The sequence below is a fragment of the Choloepus didactylus genome, chromosome 2 (assembly GCF_015220235.1).
Source record: "Choloepus didactylus isolate mChoDid1 chromosome 2, mChoDid1.pri, whole genome shotgun sequence".
Classification (NCBI taxonomy): Eukaryota; Metazoa; Chordata; class Mammalia; order Pilosa; family Megalonychidae; genus Choloepus; species Choloepus didactylus.
The window spans coordinates 113,338,134-113,364,194 of record NC_051308.1 but is presented as its reverse complement, the minus strand read 5'-3'; the positions used below and the strand labels follow the sequence as shown (position 1 = coordinate 113,364,194).

The 26,061-nt window shown below is 41.8% G+C and overlaps 1 protein-coding gene across 1 annotated transcript; it reads left to right on the top strand.

Moving 5' to 3' along the window:
* Window positions 1–16,086: 16,086 nt before the first annotated feature.
* Window positions 16,087–16,677, top strand: LOC119517542 (ubiquitin/ISG15-conjugating enzyme E2 L6-like). The gene has a single exon (XM_037814368.1). It carries the CDS (start codon window positions 16,098–16,100, stop codon window positions 16,557–16,559), a length of 462 nt encoding a protein of 153 aa, XP_037670296.1. The 5' UTR covers window positions 16,087–16,097; the 3' UTR covers window positions 16,560–16,677.
* Window positions 16,678–26,061: the final 9,384 nt, after the last annotated feature.

Genomic DNA, 26,061 nt, shown 5'->3' with positions numbered 1-26,061 from the left:
GAGGGTGACACCTCAGCAGCTGTCAACTCCAACACCCAGCCCATCCTCCTCCACCCAGGTGACAGGGCTCTGACAGACACATGGGTGTATGTCTTTGTGGGCTGAGCCTCCAGCTGGGGGCACAAGCTCATCCCCCCTAACACTCATCACCCCCAAGGCTATCTGGTCTCTTTCTGCTTTCTCTTGACCGCTTGTGACTCTTTTCCAGCTCTGAGGCCATCACGCAGCTTTTGTCCATCTGCCATAGAAAGGAAAAGACAGAAACCATATAGGGGCCACCACAGGGCCTGGATTCCCTGGGCAGGGGTAGGGGGAGGTTGATAAAAGCAAAAATAGAGTTGTTTTATCTTTTCCTGCCCCTTGAAGAACCACAAAATTACAGAAGTACCGAACGGTTGAGTGTGAGGCTAATTATAAAGTCCAGTTCACCTCACCTCATTCCCCACTGCCCGTGGAAATAAAAAGCCATAGAGGTGAACAGAGTTATAGAACCAGGCCTGGAGCTCCAGCCCTGTGATGCCAAGAACAATGTCCTTTCCACTTCCCCTTGCTGTAACCCCCTGGTGGCAGCCGACTTCCGCCAGGCTGAGGTACACGGACACAGATGGTGCATTCACAACGGGTGCAGCAGTGTGGGCAAGTACACACTGTGGTGGGATGGACCCCGGCTGGAACCCCACTTACGAGCAACCGAGGTCAACCTCTGAACCACAGTTGCCCTCATACATAAAATGGGGTTAAAAATCCCAACTCTTAGGCTGGTGATGACCATTACATGAGAGAATGCTGTGAAAGGCCTGACACTGGACTTGGAGTCAAGCTACTAAGGATCACCCTGTTCTTCATTAGCTGACAGACTGTAGGAAATTTTCTTATATGTCCTGGTCTTTCAATTTCTTATCCATAAACAGCTACCCAGTGAGGCACAAATGCACTGACACATGAGAAGGTATGGAATTAAGGGACTGATTGCCTTCTGAGGAGTCCGGTTCTGCTTACCCAGCCCTGGTCTGAGACCTCACCCTGCAGACATGTGGGGGTCAAGAGAGGGGACATGAAACAGGAGGCCACCTTTTGTTCTGATGTGAATTTCTCCTCTTTTTTCAGGACCTCCAAATCTCAGGAAGATGTGTGACAAACCAAAGTGCAAGCCATGCTGCCCTTCACCACCACAATGCTGTGCTCAGCCAAAGTGCTGCCCTTCACCACCCCAATGCTGCGCTCAGCCGAAGTGCTGCTGCTTGGAGGCCAAGCCTGAGTGCATTTGCCTTGATAGAGAGCCCACACCCAAGTCATCTGAAATTCAGGAAGAGAGCTCTCAAATTCAAACCCAGGCCCAGAATCCAAAAGGTGGGCCCAAGCCAGGGCAGAAGAAGCCAAGCTAATAGGTTGTCCCTGGGACTACACCTATCACTTTGTCAGGAGCTGGGGAGATAACTGAAGACCAAGCTAGACCCTTATTTAGAAAAGCAGAAAAGCTGTTTCCATCAAACACCCTCCCAAACAATGGCCCCTATTTCCCTTCATAGCCCCCTAGTCTAGGGAGGCCCCCAACTGGAATGGAAGGTAGAAGAAACTGGAATCATCTTTCCTAGTGATCCTGACATTTAGATAGCACAAAAATAAAGGAGCAATCAAAAGAAAATTGTCTGCCTTTGTTCCTTAATCTACCTGTGAAGTCCTCTCATCTGCCAGATCGAAAACCTGGGAAAATATTCTGGGCATGTCCTCTGCTGACCAAGAGTTAGGGTGACACCCTGGTTTTAAAACGAAAGTCCTGCAACCCAAGAACCCCTTCAGTGCAAGAAAAATAGGGATGGTTGGCTACCCCAAGTATAAGAATCCCAGGGTGACAAATTTGAGGCCTGATCAAGCAAGACCGTGTCCATGGGGGTGATTTTCCTTCTCCATCCCATAGATTTTAGGCAGGAGGTACAGTAACTAGGACTGAGCTAATGCCCCATGGCTGGTGGCAGGCAGCAAAAACCAGTAGCATCAGCATTGGCTCTGGAGTAGAGAACAGCAGACTTAGAGCAAGCTGTTTAGGAGACTATTTCCTCATCTCTAAAATGAGGATAATAGTACTTACCTCAAAGGTAAGGGTAAAGGTTACTATGAGAGTTAACTGGATCATTCATTTAAAGTGCTCAGAATTGAGTCTGATACATAGTGGGTATTCAATACGTGGTTCTCCTCAAACTTCCCTCTCCACCACCAGGTCCTTATTTCCCTCCAAAGAAGACCATGCTCCAATAATTTTCCCCCAAACACACCCTCATTAGTCTAGGATCGCAGGTAGAGATAGAGAAATCGCATCACCATACTTGCCCACTTCAGTCTTGTAAGCTTTCTTGGTGTATAATTGACAAATCACCTTGGAAAATTTCCTATTGCCCCTTTTCATCCCTGCCCGTCTTTCTCCACCCACCAATCCCCAGAAAAGTACTGATCTACTTTCCACCCTATAGTTTGCATTTTCAATAAGTTTCTATAAATGGAATCATACAGTACATAGTCTTATATCTGGCTTCTGTCACTCAGCATAGCTTATTTTGAGATTCAACCTGTATGTATCAATATTCATTCCTTTGTATTGCTGGGTAATAAACATTCCATTGTATGTATAGACTGCATTTTGTTTATCCATTAATCTGTTGATGGACACGTGGGTTGTTTCCAGCAAATAAAGGTGCTATGAATATTCATGTAAAAGTCTTTGTATGGACATATGCTTTCATTTCTGTTAGATAAATACCTAGGAGTAAAATGACTGTTTATATAATTGGTATATGTTTTACTTGGTAAGAAACTACCCAACTGCTTTCCAAAATGGTTATGGCACTTTGCATTTCCACCAGAAGTGTAAGAGTTTTTCAATTCTTAGCCAAAATTTTGTATCCTCAGTTTTTTTTTTCTTTTTTAATTTTTTCAATTTCAGACGTTCTATTAGATATGTCCTTTTATTTCATGGTGGTTTGATTTGCATTTCTTTGATGACCAGTGCTATTAAGTATCTTTCCTTGTGCTTATTTGTTTCCACATATCTTCTCCAGTGAATTATTTGTTCAAATCATCAGTGAAGTCATCTATGCCTGGGGGTTTCTTTGTGTGAAGGTTTTTTAATTGAAAATACAGTTTCTTTAAATGGTATAGCATTTTCCAGATTATCTATTTCCTTTTGAGTGAGCTTTGCTAGTTTTATCCTGCTGAGGAATTTGTCCATTTCATCTAAGTTTTTAAATTTATTGTCATAAAGTTGTTCAAAATATGCCATTATTTTTTAGTAATCCATAGCGTGTTCACTTCCACTTTCATTCCTGATCTTTGTACATCTTTTCACTTTTTTCCTGCTTTGTCTGGCTGGAGTTTTATCAATTTTATTAATCTCCTCAAAGAATCAGCTTTTTATTGCTTAGGGTTTCATTGTTTTCAGTTTTCTATTTCATTGATTTCTTTTTGGATTTTTATTGTTTCCTTTGTTCTGCTTACTTTGGGTTTAATATACCCTCCTTTTTCTAGGTGGAAAAAAAGTGGAAGCTTAGGTCATTAATGTGAGATCTTTCCTCTTTTCTAATTTGGGCATTTAATGCTACAAATTTCCCTCTAAGTACTGTGTTAGCTACATCCTCCAAATTTTGATATGATGTGTTTTCATTTTCTAGATCAAAATACTTCCTAATTTCCCCTTTGATTTATCCTTTGATCCATAATTTAAAAAATTCATTTTTCTAAATGTTGAGGTATTTTCAAGAGATCTTTCTGTTATTGAGTTCTAATTTTATTCCATTGTGGTTAATGCACAAACTTTATATGACTTGAATCCTTTTATATTTATTGAGATTTGTTTCATGACCCAGAATGTGTTCTATCTTGGGATAGGCCCGATGTATACATGAAAAAAAGTGTGTTCTCCTGTTGTTGGGTAGAGTGTCCTGTAAATGCAAATTAGACCAATATGTTTGACAGTGTCATTGAAGTCTTCTACATGACAACTGATTTTCTGTACACTTGTTTTATCAAGTATTGAAGGAGGGCTGTTGAAATCTCTGACCATAATTTTAAATTCCTCTATTTCCTCCCATAGTGCTAACAGCTTTGGATTCATATGTTTTGAAGCTCTGTTATTAGGTGAATAAACATTTAGGATTTGTTATATCTTTTTTGTGAATTGACTATTTATCATCATGAAATGAACTTCTTTATCCCTACTGATGGTCTTTATTCTAAAATTTTCTTGGAAGTCAATTTTAGCCACTTCAGCTCTCTCTTTTTTTAATGCAATTTTATTGAAATATATTCATGTACCATACAATCATCCAAAGTGTACAACAGTTGTTCACAGTATCACCATATAGTAGTGCATTCATCACCATAATAAATTTTTGAACATTTTCATTATTCCAAAAAATAAAAACAAGAATAAAAATAAAAGTAAAAAAGAACACCCAAAACATCCCATACACCTTCTCCCCCCTTATTATTCATTTATTTTTTGTCCCAATTTTCTACTCATTTGTCCATACACTGGGTAGAGGGAGTGTGAGCCATAAAGTTTTCACAATCACACAGTCACACCATATATAGTCATACAATTGCCTTCAAGAATCAAGGATACTGGATTGCAGTTCAACAGTTTCAGATATTTCCTTCTAGCTATTCTAATAAACTAAAAACTAAAAAGGAATATCTATATAATGCATATGAGTTACCTCCAGAATGACCTCTTGACTCCATTTGAAATCTCTTAGCCATGGAAACTTTATTTTGTTTCATTTCCCTTCCCCCTTTTGGTCCAAAAGGCTCTCTCAATCCTATGAAGCTGGGTTCAGGCTTATCCCCAGGAGTCACATCCCACATTGCAAGGGAGATTCACACCCCTGGGAGTCATGTCCTATGTAGGGAGGAAGGCAGTGAGTTTACTAGCTGAGTTGGCTTAGCGAGAAAGGCAACATCCGAGAAACAAAAAAGGTTCTCTGTGGGTGACTCTCAGGCACAATTTTAAGTAGGCTTAGCCTCTCTTTGCAGTAACAAGCTTCGTAAGGCAATCCCCAAGATCAAGGGCTCAGCCTTCTAAATTGGCAGACCCCAGTGCTTGGGAGAATTCCAACAATTCCCCAGATGAGGAAGTTTAATATTTCCACATTTTCCACTAGTTCCTCAGACGGGCTTTGCAAATACATTATTATTCTCTGCCAAAATTATTTTGGGAACTTCAGCTCTCTCTTGATTGATATTAGCAAGGCATTTGTTTTCCCATCATTTACCTTTAACCTATTTGTGCCTTTATACATGAAGGAAGCTCTTTCTAGGCAATACGTAGTCGAGTCTCTTTCATTTTAATTCAATCTGACAATCTCTGCCTTTCAATTGGTGTGTTAGATCAATTACTTTCAAAGTGGATATTAATATGATTGGGTATAATCTACCATAGTGCTATTTTTTTCTGTCTTACCTATTTTCTGTTTTTGATTGCTTTTTGCCTTTTTTTATATAACTTCAAACTCCATTTCATCTACTTCTTGGACATTTTCTATAACCCTGTTGTGTTATTTTGGTGGTTATGTTAGGTTTATTGTATAGTTCTTTAACTTGTAACAGTCTATATTCTTTTTATACCACTTCACTAATAGTATATAAACCTACTTATTTATACTTCCATTTCTCTCCTTCTGAACTTTGTGCTATTGTTGTGATACACTTTATATCTACAGGTTAAAAACCTCACAATACATTGCTATCAATTTTGCTCTAAACAATTGTTTATTCTTCAAGGAGATTTAAATAATAAGAAAAAAGTCTTCTGTTTTTATTCATATAGTTACTATTTACAGTGTTGTTCCTTCTTTTGTGTGGATCTATAATTCTATTTTGTATTATTGTCCTTCATCCTGAAGGATGGCCTTTTACATTTCATATAGTAGTATGGTGTCTGCTGGTATTAAATTAATTCAGCTTTTGAATGTATGAAAAGGTATTTTATCTTCATTTTCAAAAGGTACTTTGCTGAATATAAAATTCTAGTTTTACTTTTTTTTTCTTTCAGTACTTTAAGAATGTTGCTTCACTCTTTCCTGGCTTGCATTGTTTCTAGTAAGAAATTTGTTTTTACTCATTTCTTCTTCCATCTGCAATGTGTCTTTCCTTATGAGTGTGCTTGTTTTTCTCATCATTTTAATGATTATTTTCTTTATTATTTGCTTGAAGTAATTTGATTGTGATGTGGCTTGAATTATTTTCTTCATGTATCATGGGCTTGGGGTTCATCAATATTCTTTGACCTGTGGGTTTAGCTTGTCCCTCCAATTCTGAGAATTTTTGGTTACCTCCCTTCTATGCCATCTTTCAGGGACTTCAGTTTTGCATATATTAGAATGCTTAAATTTTTCCTACAGCTCACTAATGCTTTTCTCCTTTTTTCGCCTCTAGTTTTTTTCCCTTCTTCTTCTTCTTCTTTCTGTATTTTATTTTGGATAATTTCTTTTCCTATGTGTTAAAGCTCAACTAATCTTTTCTTCTGTAATGCCTAATGTCCTAATAATTTCCTCCAATGTATTTTTTGTTTCAGACATGGTAGGTTTCATCTTCACAGATCAATTTGAGTTGTTTTATATGTATTCCATGTCTCTAATGAACATGTTCAATATTTTTTCTAGCTTATTGAACACATGGAATACATTTTAATAATTGTTTTAATGTTCTCATCTAATCCCATCTGTGCCTTTTTGGTTTTTTGTGTGTTTTTTTTTAATTTATTGATGATTTTTCTCCTCATTATCAATAATATTTAACTGTTTCTTTGCATGTCTGACAATTTGTAATTGGAAGTCAGACATTGTGAATCTTACCTTTTGGGATGCTGGGTTATTCTTATAAATGTTCTTTATGGCTATGCTGGGATATAGTCAAGTTACTTGGAAACAGTTTGCTCTTTTCAGGTCTTTCTCAGATGAGATCAGAGCAGCATTTTGCCTAAAACTAATTTTACCCACTACTGAGGCAAAACTCTTTTGAGTACTGTACCTGATAACATGTGAATTTTGAAGTTTTCCACTCTGGCTTTTGGTACAGGAAATATTCCTGGCCCTCTGTGAGCTACAAACACTGTTTCTCCTAATCCTTTCAGATAGTCCTTTCTCCTATCTTGGATAATTTCCTTACATACATACACTGATCAGTGCTCATCTGAAGACTCAGGGGGGTCCCTCTGCAGATCTCCAGAGTTCAATCTCTGGGCAGCTCGGCCTGGTTTCCCCTCCCTGCACCATGGCCTGCACCTTTCTCTGGGAAGTAAGATGCAGCAGTCCTAGGGCTCACCTCATTTGTTTCTTGTCTCTCAAGAATCACTGTCCATCATAAAAAACTTCTAGAAGAAAATGTAGGGAAGTGTCTTCATGATCCTGTGGGACAATGGTTTCTTCGACTTTATACCCAAAGCACAAGCAAGGAAAGAAAATATAAATAAAGGGACCTCCACAAAATTAAAAACTTTTGTTCATCAAAGGAATTTCTTGCAAAAGTGAAAAGACAGCCTTCTCAATGGGAGAAAATATTTGTAAACCACATATCCAGTAAGGGTTTACTATCTAGAATACATAAAGAAATCCTGCAATCAATAATTAAAAGACAAACCACCCAATATAAAAAGGGCAACAGACCTGAATAGACATTTCTCCAAAGAGGAAATGCAAATGGCTAAAAAATGCATGAAAGGATGCTCAACATCACAAGTGATTAGGGAAATTCAAATCAAAACCACAATGAGATACCATATCATACCCACTAGAATGACCACTACTAAAAAATCAGAAAACTGCAAGTGTTGGAGAGGATCTGAAGAAACAGGAACACTCATTCATTGCTGGTAGGAATGTAAAACGGTACAGCTGCTGTGGAAGACAGTTTGGCAGTTCCTCAGGAAGCTAAGTAGAGAATTACCACATGACCCCACTGCTACTAGGTATATACCAAGGAGAATTGAAAGCAGGGACTTGAAAAGATATTTGCTCACCGATATTCATAGCAGCATTACTCACAATTGCGAAAAGATGGAAGCAACCCAGTGTCCATCAACTGATGTGGTATATACATACAATGTATATACATACAATGGAATATTATTCAGCCATAAAAAAGAATGAAGTCCTGATGCCTGTGACAATATGGATGAATATTGAGGACAGTGAGCTGAATGAAATAAGCCAGAAACAAAAGGAAAAATATTGTATGATCTCACTGATAACAAACTAATTATAATAAGCAAACTCATAGAGTTAGCATCTAGAATATAGGCTACGAGGAGATAGATTGGGGTTAGAGAATGGGGAGTTGATGCTTAACTTGTAGAGAATTTCTATTTAGGTTGATGGAAAAGTTGTGGAAATAGATGGTGGTGATGGTAGCACATTATTGTAAGGGTAATCAAAAGCACTGAACAATGTAGGTGAATGTGGTTAAAAGAGGGAAATTTTAGGAGATATATATTACTAGAATAAAAATGAAAAGGTAAAACACAGGACTGTACAACCAAGTGAACCCTATTGTAGATGATGGACTAGTTAATAGGACAAGTTTAAAACTGTTCTTTCATGAATTATAACAAATGTATAGCACTAATACAAGGTGTTAATCATAGGGTGATATATGGGAAAATATACCTAATGTAAATTATGGATGATAAATAATAGTAAGAATTTAATAATCTTTCATCAATTTTAACAAAGGTAACTAATGTTTAGAAAAATAGTACAATTATTTTAAAATGCTGATCTTTCATCATTTGTAATGTTCTACACCAATGCAAAGTTTCGGGGGAGAGTTGGTGTATGGGAATCCTGTATTTTATGCATGATTGCTTTTTGAACTCACAACTTCTTTAATAATAATAATAATAAAAGAATCACTGTCCTTCATTGCCTGATGTCTAGTATCTTGAAAACCATGTGCTTTGTCTTTTATTTTTAAAAATGTTTTTAGGCAGAAGGATAAACCTAGACCCTTTTGCTTTGTCTTTGCCAGAAGTGGTGGTTCACCTTGTTTTACCAAACATTTACTGAGCACTAAATAACTGCCAGGCTTTATGTTATACCCATGACACATCGAGATAAGTCAAGTCTTCTCTATGGGTGCTTATAGTTTGGAGAGCAAGACAGGGAAAGAGATGGTTTCAATACAATGGAAATAAGTGCTATTATCAAGGGAAGCATTTTTTTTTTTAATTCCAACAACCTAAACTTTCCTAGAAATACTTCCTTTCCCCAGGAGTCTCCTTGGGCTCTTACCCCAGGGAACCTCCATGGAATAAAAGGCAAAGCCATATGCTGTTTGCTGAGGCTGCAGTGGTATGAGTTGGGTCATGGGATGTGTGCCAAGGCTGAGATGGCTCAAGAGGTTAATAATAAGGCTGAAGCTTTTAAAATTTGTGGTGAGGAAATCTCTTGGGCCCTTCACAAAAGGTGATGAAACTGGTGGGAATAAATATTTGGAATGGATTAGTGATCCCTGAGAGCCACATCCTTGTGGCTGCAGACCTGCTCTGGAATCTGGAGACATGGGCTCTGATGTCACGACAGGAGTCCATTCCACTCTAAGAAACTGTGTGCATGAGAGGTTGTGGGGGCAGTGAGAGAGGGAAGGTCAGAGAAATATTTTGTATTAAGAGGAATACTTTCAATGACAGAAACCCCAAGTTAAAATATTGGAGAGACTTAAATGTGTCTTTAGAAGTCTACTATAGCTAGTTTCTCCCCCAACACTGGAGCACTTGCTATCTGCCTGGTTAAACACAGATGAGTATGTAGGTTGCATTTAGGAGCAATGGATTAAGAAAAAAAAAAAAAAAGCTGTATTTTTAAACATAGGAATCCTGCTCACACAACAGAGCTGCTCATGCTAGGAGACATGCAGGAAGCTAAGTGCTGGGACTCCTAGGTCCCACCTCACATTCTCCCAGCAGCCTTCTACACGGATCAGAGTCACTCCCCTCCTCCAGTATGTAGGTCAAACACAGGGCAGGTTCTCTGAGCCTCAGAAAGAGGAAACGTCTCTCCTCCCCTGTGTAAAATCACACAGTGGTTCCCCTGGCTCCAGCTTTCCTCCCCTCCACCCCTGCCTTCCTCCTGGAGGTGGGTGCAGCACAGACTCCTCCAGTGAACTCTCTGCTGGCTTGGTTCTAAGAGCCATCAGTGCCCAAGGAGACGACAGCACTGCCTTCCCTGACCTCATCCCTGTATGTGCATTTCACATTTTGTTTGGCCTCAAGGCCTGAAAATTGTCTGCTGCTTGGAGTTACTCAGAAGACAGTGGTTATAATTGCTAATGTGGCCAGACTGGCTGAAGGGAGTGGAGGGGTGAAACCCTTAAGCACAGAAAAACTACCAGCCAAGTGCCAGGGCAGATGCAGGAGAGAAAACAGGGTCTTATCTTTGCCCACAGAAGCTTGGGGCTGTTAATGGGGAGGAAGGGACATTTACAAAGTCAGATGATCACCACTGAGAACAAATGGAGAGATTATCTGATAGGGGGATGGAAGTTCTGAATATTGTCATCTCATCCTTTCCCTCAGGCAAAGCTTTCTCAGGGCCATCACTAGTCCAGTCAGCTATACACATAGCCTCGGGTGACAGTCTAAAGCTGGATCCTGAGAATGAAGGACTAAAGAAAAACAGTTTTAAGTTTCTATTTAGGTTTTTGGGATTCATTGCAGAGATCTGAAAGCACACAAATAGATCTCAGGGATAAGAGGAGAAGGGGTGGGAGAGAAGATCAAACATTGCCTGTGAGATTAAGCCAGAGTTGACTGAATTGACTTGGGGTTGGATACATTGAGTTTTCTTTCATCAGGAAGGGTGACTAAATAGCAGAAGTTTATGTAAAGTTACATTAGCATCTTTTTAATATGAGTAGACTCATTCCTTCAATAAATAGTTAAGAAGGTGACATATTGGAGAGACTCTGTGCTAAGTACAGTTCTAGGCTTTGGTCAAGTTCTCATTCTAATGAAGCATGGAGAGAAAATCAAGTATACAAATCCAAAAATATCATAAGTTTAAATAGTGATGAGCACTATGATGATATCAAACAGGGAAATGGGATAGAGCAGGTGGAGTACGAAGTCTATTTTAGATCGGGTGGCTAGAGGAGCCATCTCAGCAAAGCAACATTTCCAGTAGAGGTCCAAATGATGTGAAGAAGAAAGTCACAGGGGTATTTGCAGAAAAACTCCAGGAAGAAAGAACAGGATTTTCTCCAGGAAAAGCCGCAAGGCTGGATCCAAACCCTCCACAAGTAGGAGTTAAGGAATGGGAAGACCAGGTTGAAAGGCACAGGGGCTGTGGAGTAGTCAGTGTCTTGGGCTTTTGATCTGTCAGTGACGCTTTCCTAGTGGAGGAGGGTGGACAGTAACGAACAGAGTTTAGAGGAAGCTGGAGGAAGGAAATCAACACTGGCTCTTACCCCATTTATCTGTTCCTCTTCACAACAAAATTTTTTGAAAACGTTATCTATCCTCGGTGTTTCCAAATCCTCTCTTCCCATTCACTCTTGAACCCACTCCAATCCGGCTTTCGTCCTCACTGCTGCTTTCGGTTGCTTTTGTCAGTCACCAATGATCTCCGTGTTGCCCAATCCGATGGGCATTCTCAGTTCTCGTCTTTACAGCGTTTCTCTCAATCGTTCATCCCTCCTCCATGACACTGTGACTCCACTTGCCTACCAGGATACCACATTCTCCGGGTTTGTTTCATACGTCACTGTCCACTCCTCAGTTTTCTTGACTTGTCCTTTTTCATCTTCCTGGCCACTCAACATTGGAGTGAGTCAGGGGATGGTCCTTGAGCCTCTTCTCTTTTCTATCTATATTTATTCCCTTGATTATTTCATCCTGGCTCATGGCTGTTTATATGCTGATGATTTCCAAATTTATATATATCTATGAACCTCTTTCTGAACTCAGGACTAGTATATTTAATTGCCTACTTGGCAACAGGTCTAATAGGCATCTCCAATATAACATGTCCCAGCACTCGCTCCTGAATTATCCCACCAAATCAGCCCCTCCGGTGGTCTTCTCCATCTCTGTTAATGGCAGACCTCTCCTTACAGTCTTCCAGACCAAAAACTTTTTTTTAAATTCAGTTTTATTGAGATATATTCACATACCATACAGTCATCCATGGTGTACAATCAACTGTTCACAGTACCATCTTATAGTTGTGCATTCGTCACCCCAATCTATTTTTGAACATTTTCCTTACACCAGAAAGAATCAGAATCAGAATAAAAAATTAAAAAAAATAAAAAATAAACCAACTAGATCACCCCCCCATCCCACCCTATTTTTCATTTAGGTTTTGTCCCCATTTTTCTACTCATCCATCCATACACTGGATAAAGGGAGTGCAATCCACACGGTTTTCACAATCACACTAGACCAAAAAGTTTTGAGTCATTGTTTGCTCCCTATGTATACCTTAAAATTAATCAGTTAATAAATCATATTGGTTCTGTTGTCAAATTATATATATAATCTCACTATTCCCCCTACTTCCACTGCTATCACCCTAGTTGTAAGCCATCACTAAAGTACTGCAATTGCCCTTGATGATTCTACCTGCTTCCAGCACTGCCAGAGAGAGCCTTTTAAAACGAAGATAAATGATGTAATTGTTCTGTACAATACTCTCTAGTGGCTTCTCATCTCATTCTCTGTAAAAGCCAAAGTTCCTACATGATTTCTCCCCACTGCCCACCCCCTCCCACTCCTCTGACCTCATCTCTTACAACTCTTTCCCTTGCTCATATATCTTCAGCTACACGTCTCCTTGCTGTTTCCAGAACATGCCAGGGATCTTACTCCTAATGTTCCCCCTTCCCCGATTACCTTCGTGCTTGCCTCCTTATCCTCTTTTGGCTATTGCTGTGAGGCTTCCCTGACTACCCCATTTCCAGTAGAGGACATCCTCCTTCACCAGCACTCCAAAAACTCTTTTCTTGTCTTATTTTTCTACATAGTATTTATTAGTATCTAACCTGCATTATATTTCAGGTATGTATTTATTTTATTTATTGTCTACCTCCCAAACTGGAATGAAAGCTTTAGGATATTAGGGATTTTTGTCTGTTTTGCTCATTGTTGTCACCCCCATGCCTAAAACAATCCCTGGCACATGGGAAGCTCTAAATATACAAGCAACTGAATGAAAAATTAATCATGAGGGTGGAAGGTAGAAGGCATTTCCAGCAAAAAGAACAAATGAATGAAAGCATAAAGGTGAGTAAAACCAAGCAAGCTTGGGAGATCTAAGACCTGCGCCACCCCTGCCCCTAATGCTATGAGAGCCTTGTGCCATCCCTTCCACTCTCAAGACTTCTGTGTTGTCGTTTGTAAAGCAAGGCTTGAACTCGGTGACTATGATGGCCCTGCCAGTACTAGTCTTCTCAGACTTTGATTCGAAACTGGGCAAGGTGGTAGTTCCAGGGTGACTGGGTCCTGAGGCTCCTGGAAGAAGTGCTGTAGGAGAATACAGAGGAGAAATACAGGTGAGGCTGGCCCTGAGCAAGACAGGACTTGCCTCTGGGAGGAAGCTCTGCCCTTGCCTTTCTCCCCATTGTGTTCTGACCTCTGTGTCTCCTTCTGGATCACCACCACTACCACCCACACCCCATAGCAGGCTTTCTAGTAAAACCTGAGTGGCAAGAAAATAAATTTTCAGCCACTCCAGCAGTTTCCAGTTTGCCTGATTTCTGGTTTTCAGATTTCCAATCTTCCTCTTGTCACAGCCCTCTGCTCTTTCTGGGAAAACAACAGGACTCCGGCATGAGCATTCAATGAGCATCTCTGCCTTCAGTAGGGGAGTAGTTGGCCGGGAGCAGATGGAGTTGAGTTTGACCCACTTGCCAGCTCTGAGACCACTGCCAGTTATTTGACTACCCTGAGCCTCATCTTCATCTGTAAAGTGGTATTTACTGGGTCTTTTGAGGATTCAGTGAGAAAGTGAATGAGGAATTGTACAGCACAGTGTCTGGTAGACAGCAGGCTTTGAAAAAGGTTTGCTTCCTTGCATTTCCCAGAGAGACCATCCCAGTGTTGGTTCTGCTCACACCTGCATCCACAGAGTCCAGTTATCTGAGCGCTCACTTGGCCTGGAGTAAACTGCACTGTCTCACTTTCTGTAACTATCTCTCTATCAGCCAATGAGTACCCTGAGACCAGGAGCAAGAACCCCCAACCCTAGAGCTTCCTGAGGTCAGGGATTGGCTCCCCTTCTCACACTGGGAGGGCAGACCAAGGTACTCCTCAGTGCCCAGGCCAACTGGGGCCCCAGAGACCTGCAATTCCCCTGACTTTCTGCCTTGTGACCTGGTTTGATAGGGGGGTAGTAAGGTGTGTGTGTGGTGGGGGGAGAGGTGTATGCGTTATTTCAGGGAGGAGGGGATAGGCACTATTTTCTCTCTTTTCTGCTCTGGACTTGACCGCACCCATCTGGAGGCCCGGAGCAGCTGGAAAGCTTCATGAAAAATGGTCAACAAATATAGGTAACAGTTAAGAAAGGAGCCACGGCCAGTTCAGAGGGGGCTCACCAGGACCCAAGCAGCACAGGGGGTGGCAAAGTCCTGTTTGTGAAAGCATCTCCTCCAGGACCAGATACTTTGCCCAGATTCCACCCCCCCACACACACACACTCCACACACATCTGAGTGTCCTCTGCAGCATCTGAATGACCTGTGCAACCACTTTCAGGAGTAATTTTAAGAGCAATTACATTTCTCAGGAGGCATCTGATATGAGGTCAGGTGTTCTCCACCACTCCCTAATTAGCAGGGGTGGAAGAGCGGGTGGGGTGATAGACCACAAGACAAGCCGGGGCCAAGTCCCAGAAAAATTCCCACTTTTCTTTACTTGCCTGACAACTGAGGACACTTTGGGGGAGGCTGCATGACTGGACTTGGTCCCTCTGCTCCCCTTTCATTCTGCAGACTGCTTCTTCTCTCCCCTCTGAGATGTCCTTCCCTGCCACTCTCTTCCACCTGCCTCTACCAAACCGTGCCTCTTCCATCCCCGCCTTCCTCTCCTTGCACACATCCCTATGAAATCTTCTTGCCATTATCCCACATGGCTCTTCACCATCACTCCCCGTTGCACGTTGTTGGCAGAGACCTCACTGTCCATCTCTGACCCAGTGTGCTGTCACTCTGGCTACACTCCTCACTCTATTACCTGGATTCTCTTTTCCATGTCAAATTTAGTCCCAAACTGCTGTTCCCCTTCTGCCCAAACAGGTCCCCAGGCCGCTCCATCTACCGTCATGCTCTGGGAGTCCAAACCAATTTTAATTCCACAGTGAGCGCACCACAGGGGAATCAGCCCACAAGAGGCACAGTGTCTCACATGCTGAACCTTTGAGATATCACCTGAGGCCCAGCTGCTGGCAGAGCAGAAGGAGGAACAAACGCAAGTCAGGTGACTCTACTTCTCTCCACATTGAGTGACTTTGGGGCTTCAAATGTTCCATTGATAAAATGAGAAAGTTTAAGCTGATGAACTCTGAAGCCCATCCATCCTGAAAGCTCTACATTTGGGAAGGTAACACACTGCATTCCATTAGCAAACAGTTGCCAATACTCCCAATAATAAAACTGCCAGTTTGCTGAGAGCAAACTATGTGCTGAGTGTATATTATCTCATCAAATCTTCACAGAAATCTAAGGAAGCATTTTTATCCCCATTTTACAGACAAACCGAGGATAATAGAGTGGCTGCCTAGAAAGTAAAGGGTACAGCTGGGATTCAAACCGATTCAAACCGAGGCCTGACTCCAAAGCCAGTGTCCACCCTGGAAGAGCAATTCCTCTCCAAAGTGGATAAGGCAGAAATAAACACCAGAACTGGCCAGAAAACAGTTGGAAGATGTCTTTGAAGCCACCTAGTGCAACCTGACAAACAGCCATCTAATGCTCCAGCACCTGGAAGCGTGACTCAAAAGTGGGTCCTTGCCCAATGTGCACAGAGTCAATCAGTAGACACCAGGATTTTCAGAAAACAAAATGTTTATTTAGCAAAGGCTAGCTTCAAGAAGACAGGAGTCACACTTGGTCCCGAGATGACGGCGAGCAAGCGGGTGGCGAAGGAGCTGGAGGATCTTCAGAGGTCACCTCCCCGGTATCTGCGGAACCTGTTCAGCGACGACGCCAACGTCTTGGTGTGGCACATGCTTCTCCTGCCTGACCAACCTCCCTACAACCTTAAGGCCTTCAGCCTGTGCATCATCTTCCCTCTGGATTATCCATTCAAGCCCCCCATGTTGAAATTCACAACCAAGATCTACCACCCCAATGTGGATGAGAATGGACAGGTGTGCCTGCCCATCATCAGCAACCAGAACTGGAAGCCTTGCACCAAGACCTGCCAAGTCTTGGAGGCCCTCAACGGGCTGGTGAATAAACCGGAGCTGGGGCAGCCCCTGCGGGTGGAACTTGCTGATCTGCTGACACAAAACCCGGAGCTATTCAAGAAGAATGCTGAAGAGTTCACCCGCCAGTTTGGACTGGACCGGCCCTCCTAACTCTGGTTCTGGTTCCCCTCTGGGCTGGGTCCTCTCTGTGCCACACGTGACACTCCTCGTGGACTGGAGGCCAGAGCCCCTCAATGGTCCATTCCCTGTTTTTCTTCTCCTAGTTTCTTAGCCATTACTTAGTGTGTGTATGAGGGGGGAGGGAGGTACAGGTATGTGTATGGCTGTGCAGAGCTGCCATCTTCCCACAATCCCTTTCAGCTCAGACGTTCTTTTTTTTTTTTTAATCGTCATTTTGTTGGGGTGTGTTCGCATGCCGCGCAGTCATGCGGGGCAAGTTGTACTTTCGATTGTTTGCGGTGCCGTTGCGTGGTTGTGCATTCATCACCTGGATCAGTCCCTGGCGCCTTCCTTGGCGCACGCACAAAGGTGGCAAGAATGGTGGTTAGAGTGGGGGGGAGCGGTTGAGGTGGAAAAGAACACTGGGAAAAAAAAAAAAAAGAAGACAGGAGGACACTTTCCTCAAATCTGTCTCCCCAAACTGGAGAAATTCTGGCGTTCTTTTGGCTCTACTCCAGATGTACCTTGGTTAGCACTTCTGGCACCAGAGAAGGCAGGTCTTCTGGATGTAGTAAGGTTGCTTGGAAGGCCTAGGCTTGGTCTGGAGGCACTTTAGCATCTATTTCCTCAGACAAGAAGATAACTTGAGCATTTAGTTTCGTTAGTAAGTCTTGGTTAAACAGAGGGATGGGACATTCTGGCATATACAAAAAACTGTGCTGAAGATGCTTTTCTCCTAATTGGCAATTAAACAGCTGTAAAAAGGGCTTTTCTTTTTGAGTACAGAGACTCTAATGACAGGGACTGACCTAGAAGATACACTTTCTTTTTCATGATTTAAGACGGAATAGGTTGCCTCCCTGTCTATTAAAAACTTTATTAATTTCTTTCTCATTTTTAGATATATACTTGGGGCTCCTGGTGGGTGGTGGCAATAGAATTATTAATGTTGGAAACTCCCCCTGGGCTCCATCATTCTTGGTTTCTGTTGTCCCCCATAAATTGTGGAAGTTGAAACTTGGGTGTAAGAGAGACCTGAGTCTCCTTTTTCTTAAAGAGCCTTGGGCACTCTAGCTGTCAGTGTCTCTCTTCCTGGCAATAGGCACGCTGTTGGGGCCCTAGGGGATGAGTGGGTCTTGGTTTCATTGTTGGAGGCCCTGGGGGTCTTACCCTTCATTGATTTTCTCTGTGACTCTCCAGTTTCATCTAGGTCTGGTTATTCCTTGACTGATGGCTGCTCCTATCAAAGCAGCTTGATGTTTCATCTGCTTTTCCTGGGCTTGGTTCTGGTTGTTAAAGACCTTAAAAGCAATCTCCACAAGTTGAGACATGGGCATCCTTAGTCTGCCTTTTAGTTTTTGCTACCTTGATCATCAGTATCAAAGGCGACCTGCTTTAAAGGGTATTGCCCTGCTTGGGATGGAGCAGAGCCCTGGCCTAATTGAGTACCAAGTCAGGTATGTGAGGAAGATCCCACCCTTCCCGAGCAGGAGGAGGCAGGGGATTGGCTATAGTCACAGCCTCAGATGGGGGTTTCTCTTCCACTTGATTTTTTGCATATGGAAATGGCGGGGATAATGGTGGATAATTTCTCATCCAAGTTATAATCAAGAAGTACCTCCTTTATTTGGGACTGAGTTTCCTGGTGTCCCATGGACCTTTCTGAACTATAAGATGACATTTCTTTTTCATATTTCTATTATGACAGAAACATGAAGCATTTTCCAAATGCAGCTACTTTTAGAAACAAGATATTTGGTAATTAACATTGAGACTATTAATCGCAGACTATAGCAGAAGTTTTTCCTGCTGTTTTTTCACATTTTTACTAGGGTTATGTTAGTTAACAGTTAGAAAGTAATTTATATACTTACTTTGCTTTTCATTTAAAGTTTTTTTAATTGTTTTTGAAGAGGAAGTTTGACCTGCTGTTGACTAAAAGCACTTTCAGAGACGTCTTAGAGTAAAATAATGTAACTGATAAGGAAAGTTGGTTGTTTCTGTGATACAGAACTTCTTTAAAATAACAAAAACTATGATTAGCAACACTATGTTATTGTCTAATATTACGCATGAAAGTATCAGGACATAACATGGACAGTGAGAACAGTGTCAAGTCTCTAGGAATTTTATATAATTTAAAAAAAAAATATTTATATGAACATTATGCCCATACAAATTTAACTAACATAAGGTTAGAAAATCTTTTTTTTTAAATTTTTATAACATTTTCCAAACATTTCTTATGCAACTTATATCAAATGAACTTAACTAGTTTTAGCACTTCATTTTTCACAAAGTGAAAAAACAAATCCTTTGCAGCTGTTTGACATAAAAGGATATATTTTAGGACTTGATTTTGAGAAAGCAAATGTCAAAAGTTGGCAGGTTTGAACATTGTGTTAAACAGGAAAATGGGTTATTGTGAAAAAATATTTGGCTTCTTATTTAACTAAAGTTAAGGAAAATACTTGGTTCTTTTAAAAGTGATAAGACTTCATTTTTTTAAAACAACCAAGGACATGATAAAGTCAACATAAAGTAAAAAAGTTATTCTGATAAAACACAGATTTTCTGCCTTTTATATTATTAACCAAAAAGACTTTTATAATTTCTTAATAAAAACAGACTAATATTCTCAGAAAACATTGCTACTATGGAGAGAAAACTAAATTTTAGTTTTTTATCAATATATTATTTGATATTAAAGCTTTAAAAAATTTATAGTAAGACCCATCAAATTTTACCCAGCTTTGACCACAAGAAATAAATTTCTTTTTCTGCAAACATTCTGCAACTTTCTATATCTATTCAGGTTTTATCCTAATTTTCTTCTTTCATATTCTGTAACAACCAGTCATTTAGGACAAAATCTCTTTTTCTTTTAATAACGCATCCTTTATACCTTACATAGTTAAGTTACCAAAATGATTCTGAAAACTATTTTCAAGCAAACATCTTACAACATACAATTACTTTCAAAATCAAACTTGTCAGAATAATACTAAATACTTAAAATACTTTAATCAATGCATTTTCAAAACAGTAATATACAGTCTTTTAACAAGGATTAATGGCACGTATAGATATTACGCTGTCTCCTAAAAAAAACCAATGTATTGTATATGACTTAATTTTATACAAATTTTGAAATCTATGAAGGCATTTTGTCTCTACAGTTTTGTTAAATCCTTTGTAATTAGCTACTCTCTATATATACAAATTTAATTCATATAAAGCTTGGAGAGAATTTTTTTTCCTGAATGAATTACTTTCATTTATGAAGACATAAGTAATAGGCATCTAAAATATTTATTTTAGATTTTACTCCATTCCTATTATAAGATTCTTAGAATTCAGTGTATTGAAAGGCATTTTGCATTTTTAGCAGGCAAAGATCATTGGAGTTGCTGCTCTTTTTCAGGAAGGTTTAGGGACTTTCTTTTCCAATGTTTAGGTTGTTTATATAATCACAAGTACTAGTGCCTTGAACGTTGGTGCCTAGAAGGTTTATTAGGGCTTATTTAGCTGTAGTTTTAAGCTCAAGAGGATCTCTTTTTTTCCTCCATTTTTTCCTTAATAGTTTTGTTTATTCAGATTTCTTCATGACTTTCATCAGCAGTTCTGTAAATTAATTGGCAAGTTCTGAGTATCTAGGCTCATGAGTCTGAATGACAAGATAGAATTCTTTGCAAGATTCACTGACTCTCCAGCAGGATTTGGGGAATCTTATCATTACAAAAGGGGGATTAGGCTAAGCCAGGACAAAGAAGAAGACAGAATGATTTTAAAGAGCACCAGAAGCTCAGTTTCCTCCATTTCTGGGACTCTAGGAGTAGAGTACTAATACACACACACACACACACACAAATGCTTATTTATCTTTAAGCAATTTGAATAGAGTTCTCTTAAGAGTTTCATTTGTTAATTTGATATTACCAAACAGGTGGGAAAATATGCATTAAATAGACAGACACAAATAGAAATTCAGATACAAAACACTGAAGCAGAGAAATACAAAACTCACTAGTTTAAACAATAATTTTGCACTCCTTTCTAATTCTTATTCTGATATAAAGACACAAAAGATTGTGTCCATGGTATCACATCCCATTTTTCTTTTCTTTTGTAGTATGTCCAATTATAGTATTTTTCTCTATAGAACCATTCTCTTCTTTTCATAGGTTCATAACTTAACATTGGCTAGTTGTCTAAAATACATTTAAGGGGGCTGTAACTCTTTTTAGTTGCTATTCATAGTGCCTAGGTGGAATTAAAAGAATTAAGTACAAAGATAACAGGTATAAGAATACTTAATACCAAATCCAAGAACAATGTGGCTACTTCCATGGCTAAATCTCCTAAACCTCAGGTCTGTACCCGATGACCAAATGGCCTGACTAAAGTGGACTCCAACCCACAGTCTTAACCAGTAGCTAAAAACTAAAGTGGGACTTTAGCCCACAGCCAAAAAGTGGGACTTTAGCCCAAAGCCAATAAGACTCTGGAAAAAGAGTAGGCACATATAAAAAGTTACCTAAGAGGCACCTGTTCCCAGTGCTGTTTCTCTCACCAAAATGAAATACCACTGGATCAGCAAGATTAGTGAGGATGGAGTTGAGTTTCATCCATCAAACCACTAGACAAAGGAGTCTAGATGGCCACTCAGGGTCAGCGGCAGACACGCATCGTTTCCATGCAGATACGGAGTCCTCGGGCGGGGGTCTTAGAGATCCGGCTCTACATTGGGCGCCAAATGGTTGTGGCTTAAAAGTGAGTCCTTGCCCGATGTGCACAAAGTCAATCAGTAGACTCTGGGATTTTGAGAAGAGAAAAAGTTGATTTAGCAATGGCTAGCCTCGTGAAGACAGGAGGCCAGTTTCCTCAAATCTGTCTTCCTGAACAGGAGAAATTTTCAGTATTTTATAGCATTCAGGCAAAGGCAGGCAGGCTGAGGATAAAAAACAGAGCTGTTTTAGATGACAAGGTCAGAGATAGTCTAATTGCTGAGTATGCATGAAGTGATTACATTCTTTGGGTACTGTGCATGCCGGGTGGGCTAACTTTAATTAGAATTGGCTTGGTTCAGCAAGATCGTTTAGGAGTTCGGGGTGTTTAGTTTGGGGCTGACTTACATTAATCAATAAGGTGTCAGACTTCGGGGGGCTGCATGCAAGGGCACCAGACTTCAGGGTTGCCTAACAAGATAAGGGAATACAAGTGAGGTCAGTAAGGGGATGTTTACAAAGCATAATATTAGTAAAAGAAAGCATGTGGGTTACAGTTAGAAGACAAATGGGAAATTTTACAACTTAGGGAGGGAGCTGCTTTGGAAAGTGGTCAGCAGGGTAGTAGTATGAAAAATGGGTCAGAGCCCACTACAGAAAGAGCCCCCTGCACTGGAGATCAGGACACTTGTGTCCCAGCCCAGCTCTATTACACACTCACTGGGAGCCCTTGAGCAACTCATGTCCTCCATTTGGGTGCCAGTCCCCATCTAGAAGAAGAAGGAATAAAACCACAGTGGAGGGACTAGGCTGTGTTAAGGAGCTTCTAGGCTCTAGGCACATTTCAAGGCATTTCCCAGGTATACCCATACATTGTCTAAGGACTTCTGCTCAGACAGGGAATAGACTGCAATGAATGTGATTCTCCAAAGTAAGCCGAAGGTAGAAAATTCCCTCCAGCTGGGGAAGTGGGGACTGAACATCTCCTTTGCCCCACTACAGATTGCCTTTTCAATCTTTGCTTCTTATTCTGCCACCATGAGCAGATTATGACTGCCCCCCGCCTCTAGCTATCAGATGCAAGAGTGATGTCCTGTCTTAGAGACTAAAAGTGAGTCTGCAATCCAACAGTCCAGGGCAGGGAAGGTAAGAAAGATGTAGTAGAGGCAAACAGGACAGATCAAACAGATCAGCCCAGGAACCCAGGGAGGTAGAATCAGCCCTCTTGAACATTCCTTGTCTCCTCTCTTTCCCTTGCCTCATCACTTCTGGAGCAGTAGATGGACCACAAAAGTCAAATGAGGAACAGGGGTCAGGTTCAATGGGCAGTGGAGGAGGAAGCCATGAGAATTTGAGGCTGAGGCATATGGGGCAAAGCCCAGAGCAGGTTGCAGATTGAGGGCCCTGGAGTTCAGAACATGTACAATGTAGGGGAGAGACCACTGAGGGAATGAGGAGGCCTATGGGGAGGGAGCGGAGGCTAGTGGCCTCAGAGCATGGGAGCATTGCCATGCTTGGAAGCAAACCAAGCATGGTTGGACAGGAGGGATGTGCAATCTCCTCGCCAAGTCACCTCCTGGGTGACTTGCCATCATCCATCCTGGCAACTTGTGAGAGCTGTCCTCATCCCTCCCACCAGGGCGATGAATTGATATGACCAATCCCGTCTCCCTCCGCAACTAGGCAACAGTTCAACCAGATTGTCTCACTTGGAAGAGAAAGAGAAACCAACCAGTTTTGCCTCTGGAAGAGAAATAACCAGATCTTTCTTTGGCTGAGGTAGAGCTGGGATCAAGTCCTCTGCGTGTGTCATGGGATATGAGCTCATCCTCCTTGCCTTGGGTGGGGGCTGGACAGTTACACAGACTCATCATGTGGACCCTGAGCCTATGAGGTCATTCACACAGAGACTGAGAAGAACCTCCCCATACAAATGTACGCCTGTCCCGATATGGGGCGAGCCCTGGGCAGAGTATGGGGCTTCTGAGTCCCTAGAAGTTTGGGACTTCTTCAACCCTTGTTGAAGACAAGCCTCTCTCAGCTCTGCCTTCCACCCTCTTTCCACACCCTGGCTTTGCCCAGTGGTCAAAGGTTGACATACATTGTCTTCCCCACAAAGCTCTCATTATGCTGTGAATCAGAGGGCAGCAGGCCAATCTGGCAGAGATTGAACCCCTGGAAACCCATATGACCAGTATGACTTCCTGGAGCCCAGCCTGCTCCTCAGGACTGACTGTCACAGGGCTAGGGGAGAGGCGGATTCCTCCCAGGTGAGGTCAGCCACTGAGATCTAGGGCACCTTGTGTAGATGCTTGGTGCCTTCTCCATGGCAGGGATTAGTGGTAGAGGAGATAAGGGAGAGCCTTCCCTGCCCCAGAAAAAGCACAGTCCTTTGGTTGATGAGGGGAAGCAGTGTAGATTCCCTGAGAGAGTGTGAGAAGAGGGTAGCACTCTGGAGGCCGGGCAAACCCCCTGAGACCTCCATTTGTCTTTCCAGACTGAGGACTGAAGAGCATGGCAAACAAAGAACTGTAAAGAGATCTTTTTGGGCCTAGGAGGGAGGGGACCTGCCTGGAAAGCTACAGAGCTTTGGAATGCTTCTCAAAATTAGCCCCAGAAATGAGTATTTGTCCTCATATTATTCTAATTTTTCTTTTTTTTTTTTTTTTTTTTTTTTTTTGCATAGGTTATAAAGACAAGGGAATAGGGTTTAAATAAATGTTCATTAAATAAGTTATCAACCAACCACTAAAAAAAAGCAAGGCACAATTTCAATTTTGCTTGTATACACTCATATACACAAGTGCATGGACACACATATAAAGATACACTAACAGCAAAAAATGTTCAGTGGTAGTTATCTCCAGGTAGTAAGATGAACTCATTAATTCATTAATTTCTTCACTAATATTCTTAGAGCACTTATCATATGCAGTGGTTGTGACAGGTTCTGGAGATTCAGTGGGAAACACACCAAGCCAAAACCTTCACCCTTGTGGAGCTTATCTTCCAATGGGAGATACAGACAATAAACAAGTAAACAAATGCAAATAAAATAACTCTCCTATAAGTGGAATGAAATGAAACAGAATCCTTTAGAGAGGGTTGTCAGGGAAGACTCTCTGAGGAAATGACACTTATGTGCCAACTGAAGGACACAAAGGAGCCAGAGACTGGGGGCGAGCCTGTCAGCAGACAGAGAGCAGGCACCCAGCCCCAGGGTGGAAAAGCTCTGCTCTAGACCTATGAATTGAGGACGCTCAGTGAGTGGGAGCCCAGCCGCCAGGGAAAAATCGGCAGGGGTTGAGGCCCGAGAGGAAGGCAGAAGCCAGGTCCTCCCAGGCCTTTTAAGCCATGGATTTTATTCCAGGTTTGCTGGGATGCCAGTGGAGTAGGAGAGGGACATGCTCCAGTCCCACTCCTGGAAGATCGTTTAAGCAAGATTAGAGAATGATTTAGAGAAGGCAAGTGGTTGATTTGGTTTTGATCTTTATGCTTTCATGCATCTCCAAAAAAATGTACAGAAAGTGTTATTTTATCATCATAAAAATCAATGCTTACTGTTTTATATATATTTTTTATCTTAAATGCTTAGAGGGGTCCATGCTCCGGTAGCTTTATAAGCTTGGCACTCTTGTGAGATCTTCTGTAACTATAACCTCGGACAAGGGGACTGAGCAACTCCTGGCACATAACAGGAGACCTCAGAGGCCTCTTCCTGACCTAAAGGCAGCCTGCCCCTGCCAAGAGTACAGAGTGTATTTCCACTCAGAATGGATTTATAGAAACATCCCAAGAGAGGACAGGCTTGTGGGCTTGTGGCCAAGAGGATCCTCCAGCAACCCCCATCCTTTCATGAGAAGTGACTCTTCCCTTCTTGTCACCACATACTCTGGACATCCCAGAAAGACAGGGAACTTCCCATACCATGCCTTTGGGAATGAATTCCACAGCCTAATAATGAGTCTAAACCTATTTTACAGATGAAGAAGTTGAGATTAAAGAGGACAAGTTTGGCTGGGGTCACAAACAATAGGAAAAGGGACGAGGTTCCCGAGTGCTCCCCGGCACCCAGGGCGGGTGAGCATCGAGGGCGTGGCAGGTCCCCTGGAACCTCTGGCCTGTCAGCAGCTGCGTGTCCCGTGGAAAGGGGCCCTGAGGGATTTGCTGGTTACGGTGCCAGTGATGAGTCAGGAAGGGGCTGGAGGAAATTGACCAACTTTAGTGGTAAAACCAGTCCATCCCCTTCAAGCTGGGAAGGAGGGCAGGCTAGAGAACCGTATAAAGCACGCCTGGCCCCTGCTCAGCTCAGCACTCCGGGAGAAGCCTGTCACTCGTTCCCTGCCGTGAGTCTGGTGAGTATCAGCTGGGAGAATCAGCTTGGGATGGGTGGCCGACGGTGGCCAGCCTGGCTGGGCCAGGGGGCTGTGCTCTGGCTGGATTCACCTGGACTGTCTTTTCTTCTAGGACGGCTCAGGTCACCGTGCTGAGGGAAATATCCCAGGGTGCAGAAAATAATTCCCTCGCCTTCCATCTTTTCTTGGATTTTATTTTGTGTGGTAGTGGGAGTAAGAGTTCATTTATTTTTTAAAACTTGTTTGACTTGTGCTGAATATGTTTTGGCTTTCTTTAAGGCAGGAGGTTTCAGGGCAACACTTGTAATCCTTGGCTACGCTGCAGAAAGGAACTGTAGAAAGGGGGAAATTTTCTATTTGTAGAAGCCCAGGCACAGCAGAGAGTGGAAAACCCAACTTAGAAGCACGAGA

Coding starts and splice junctions, on each gene's coding strand:
- LOC119517542 (XM_037814368.1), top strand. CDS start 16,098: ATGACGGCGAGCAAGCGGGTGGCGAAGGAGCTGGAGGATCTTCAGAGG.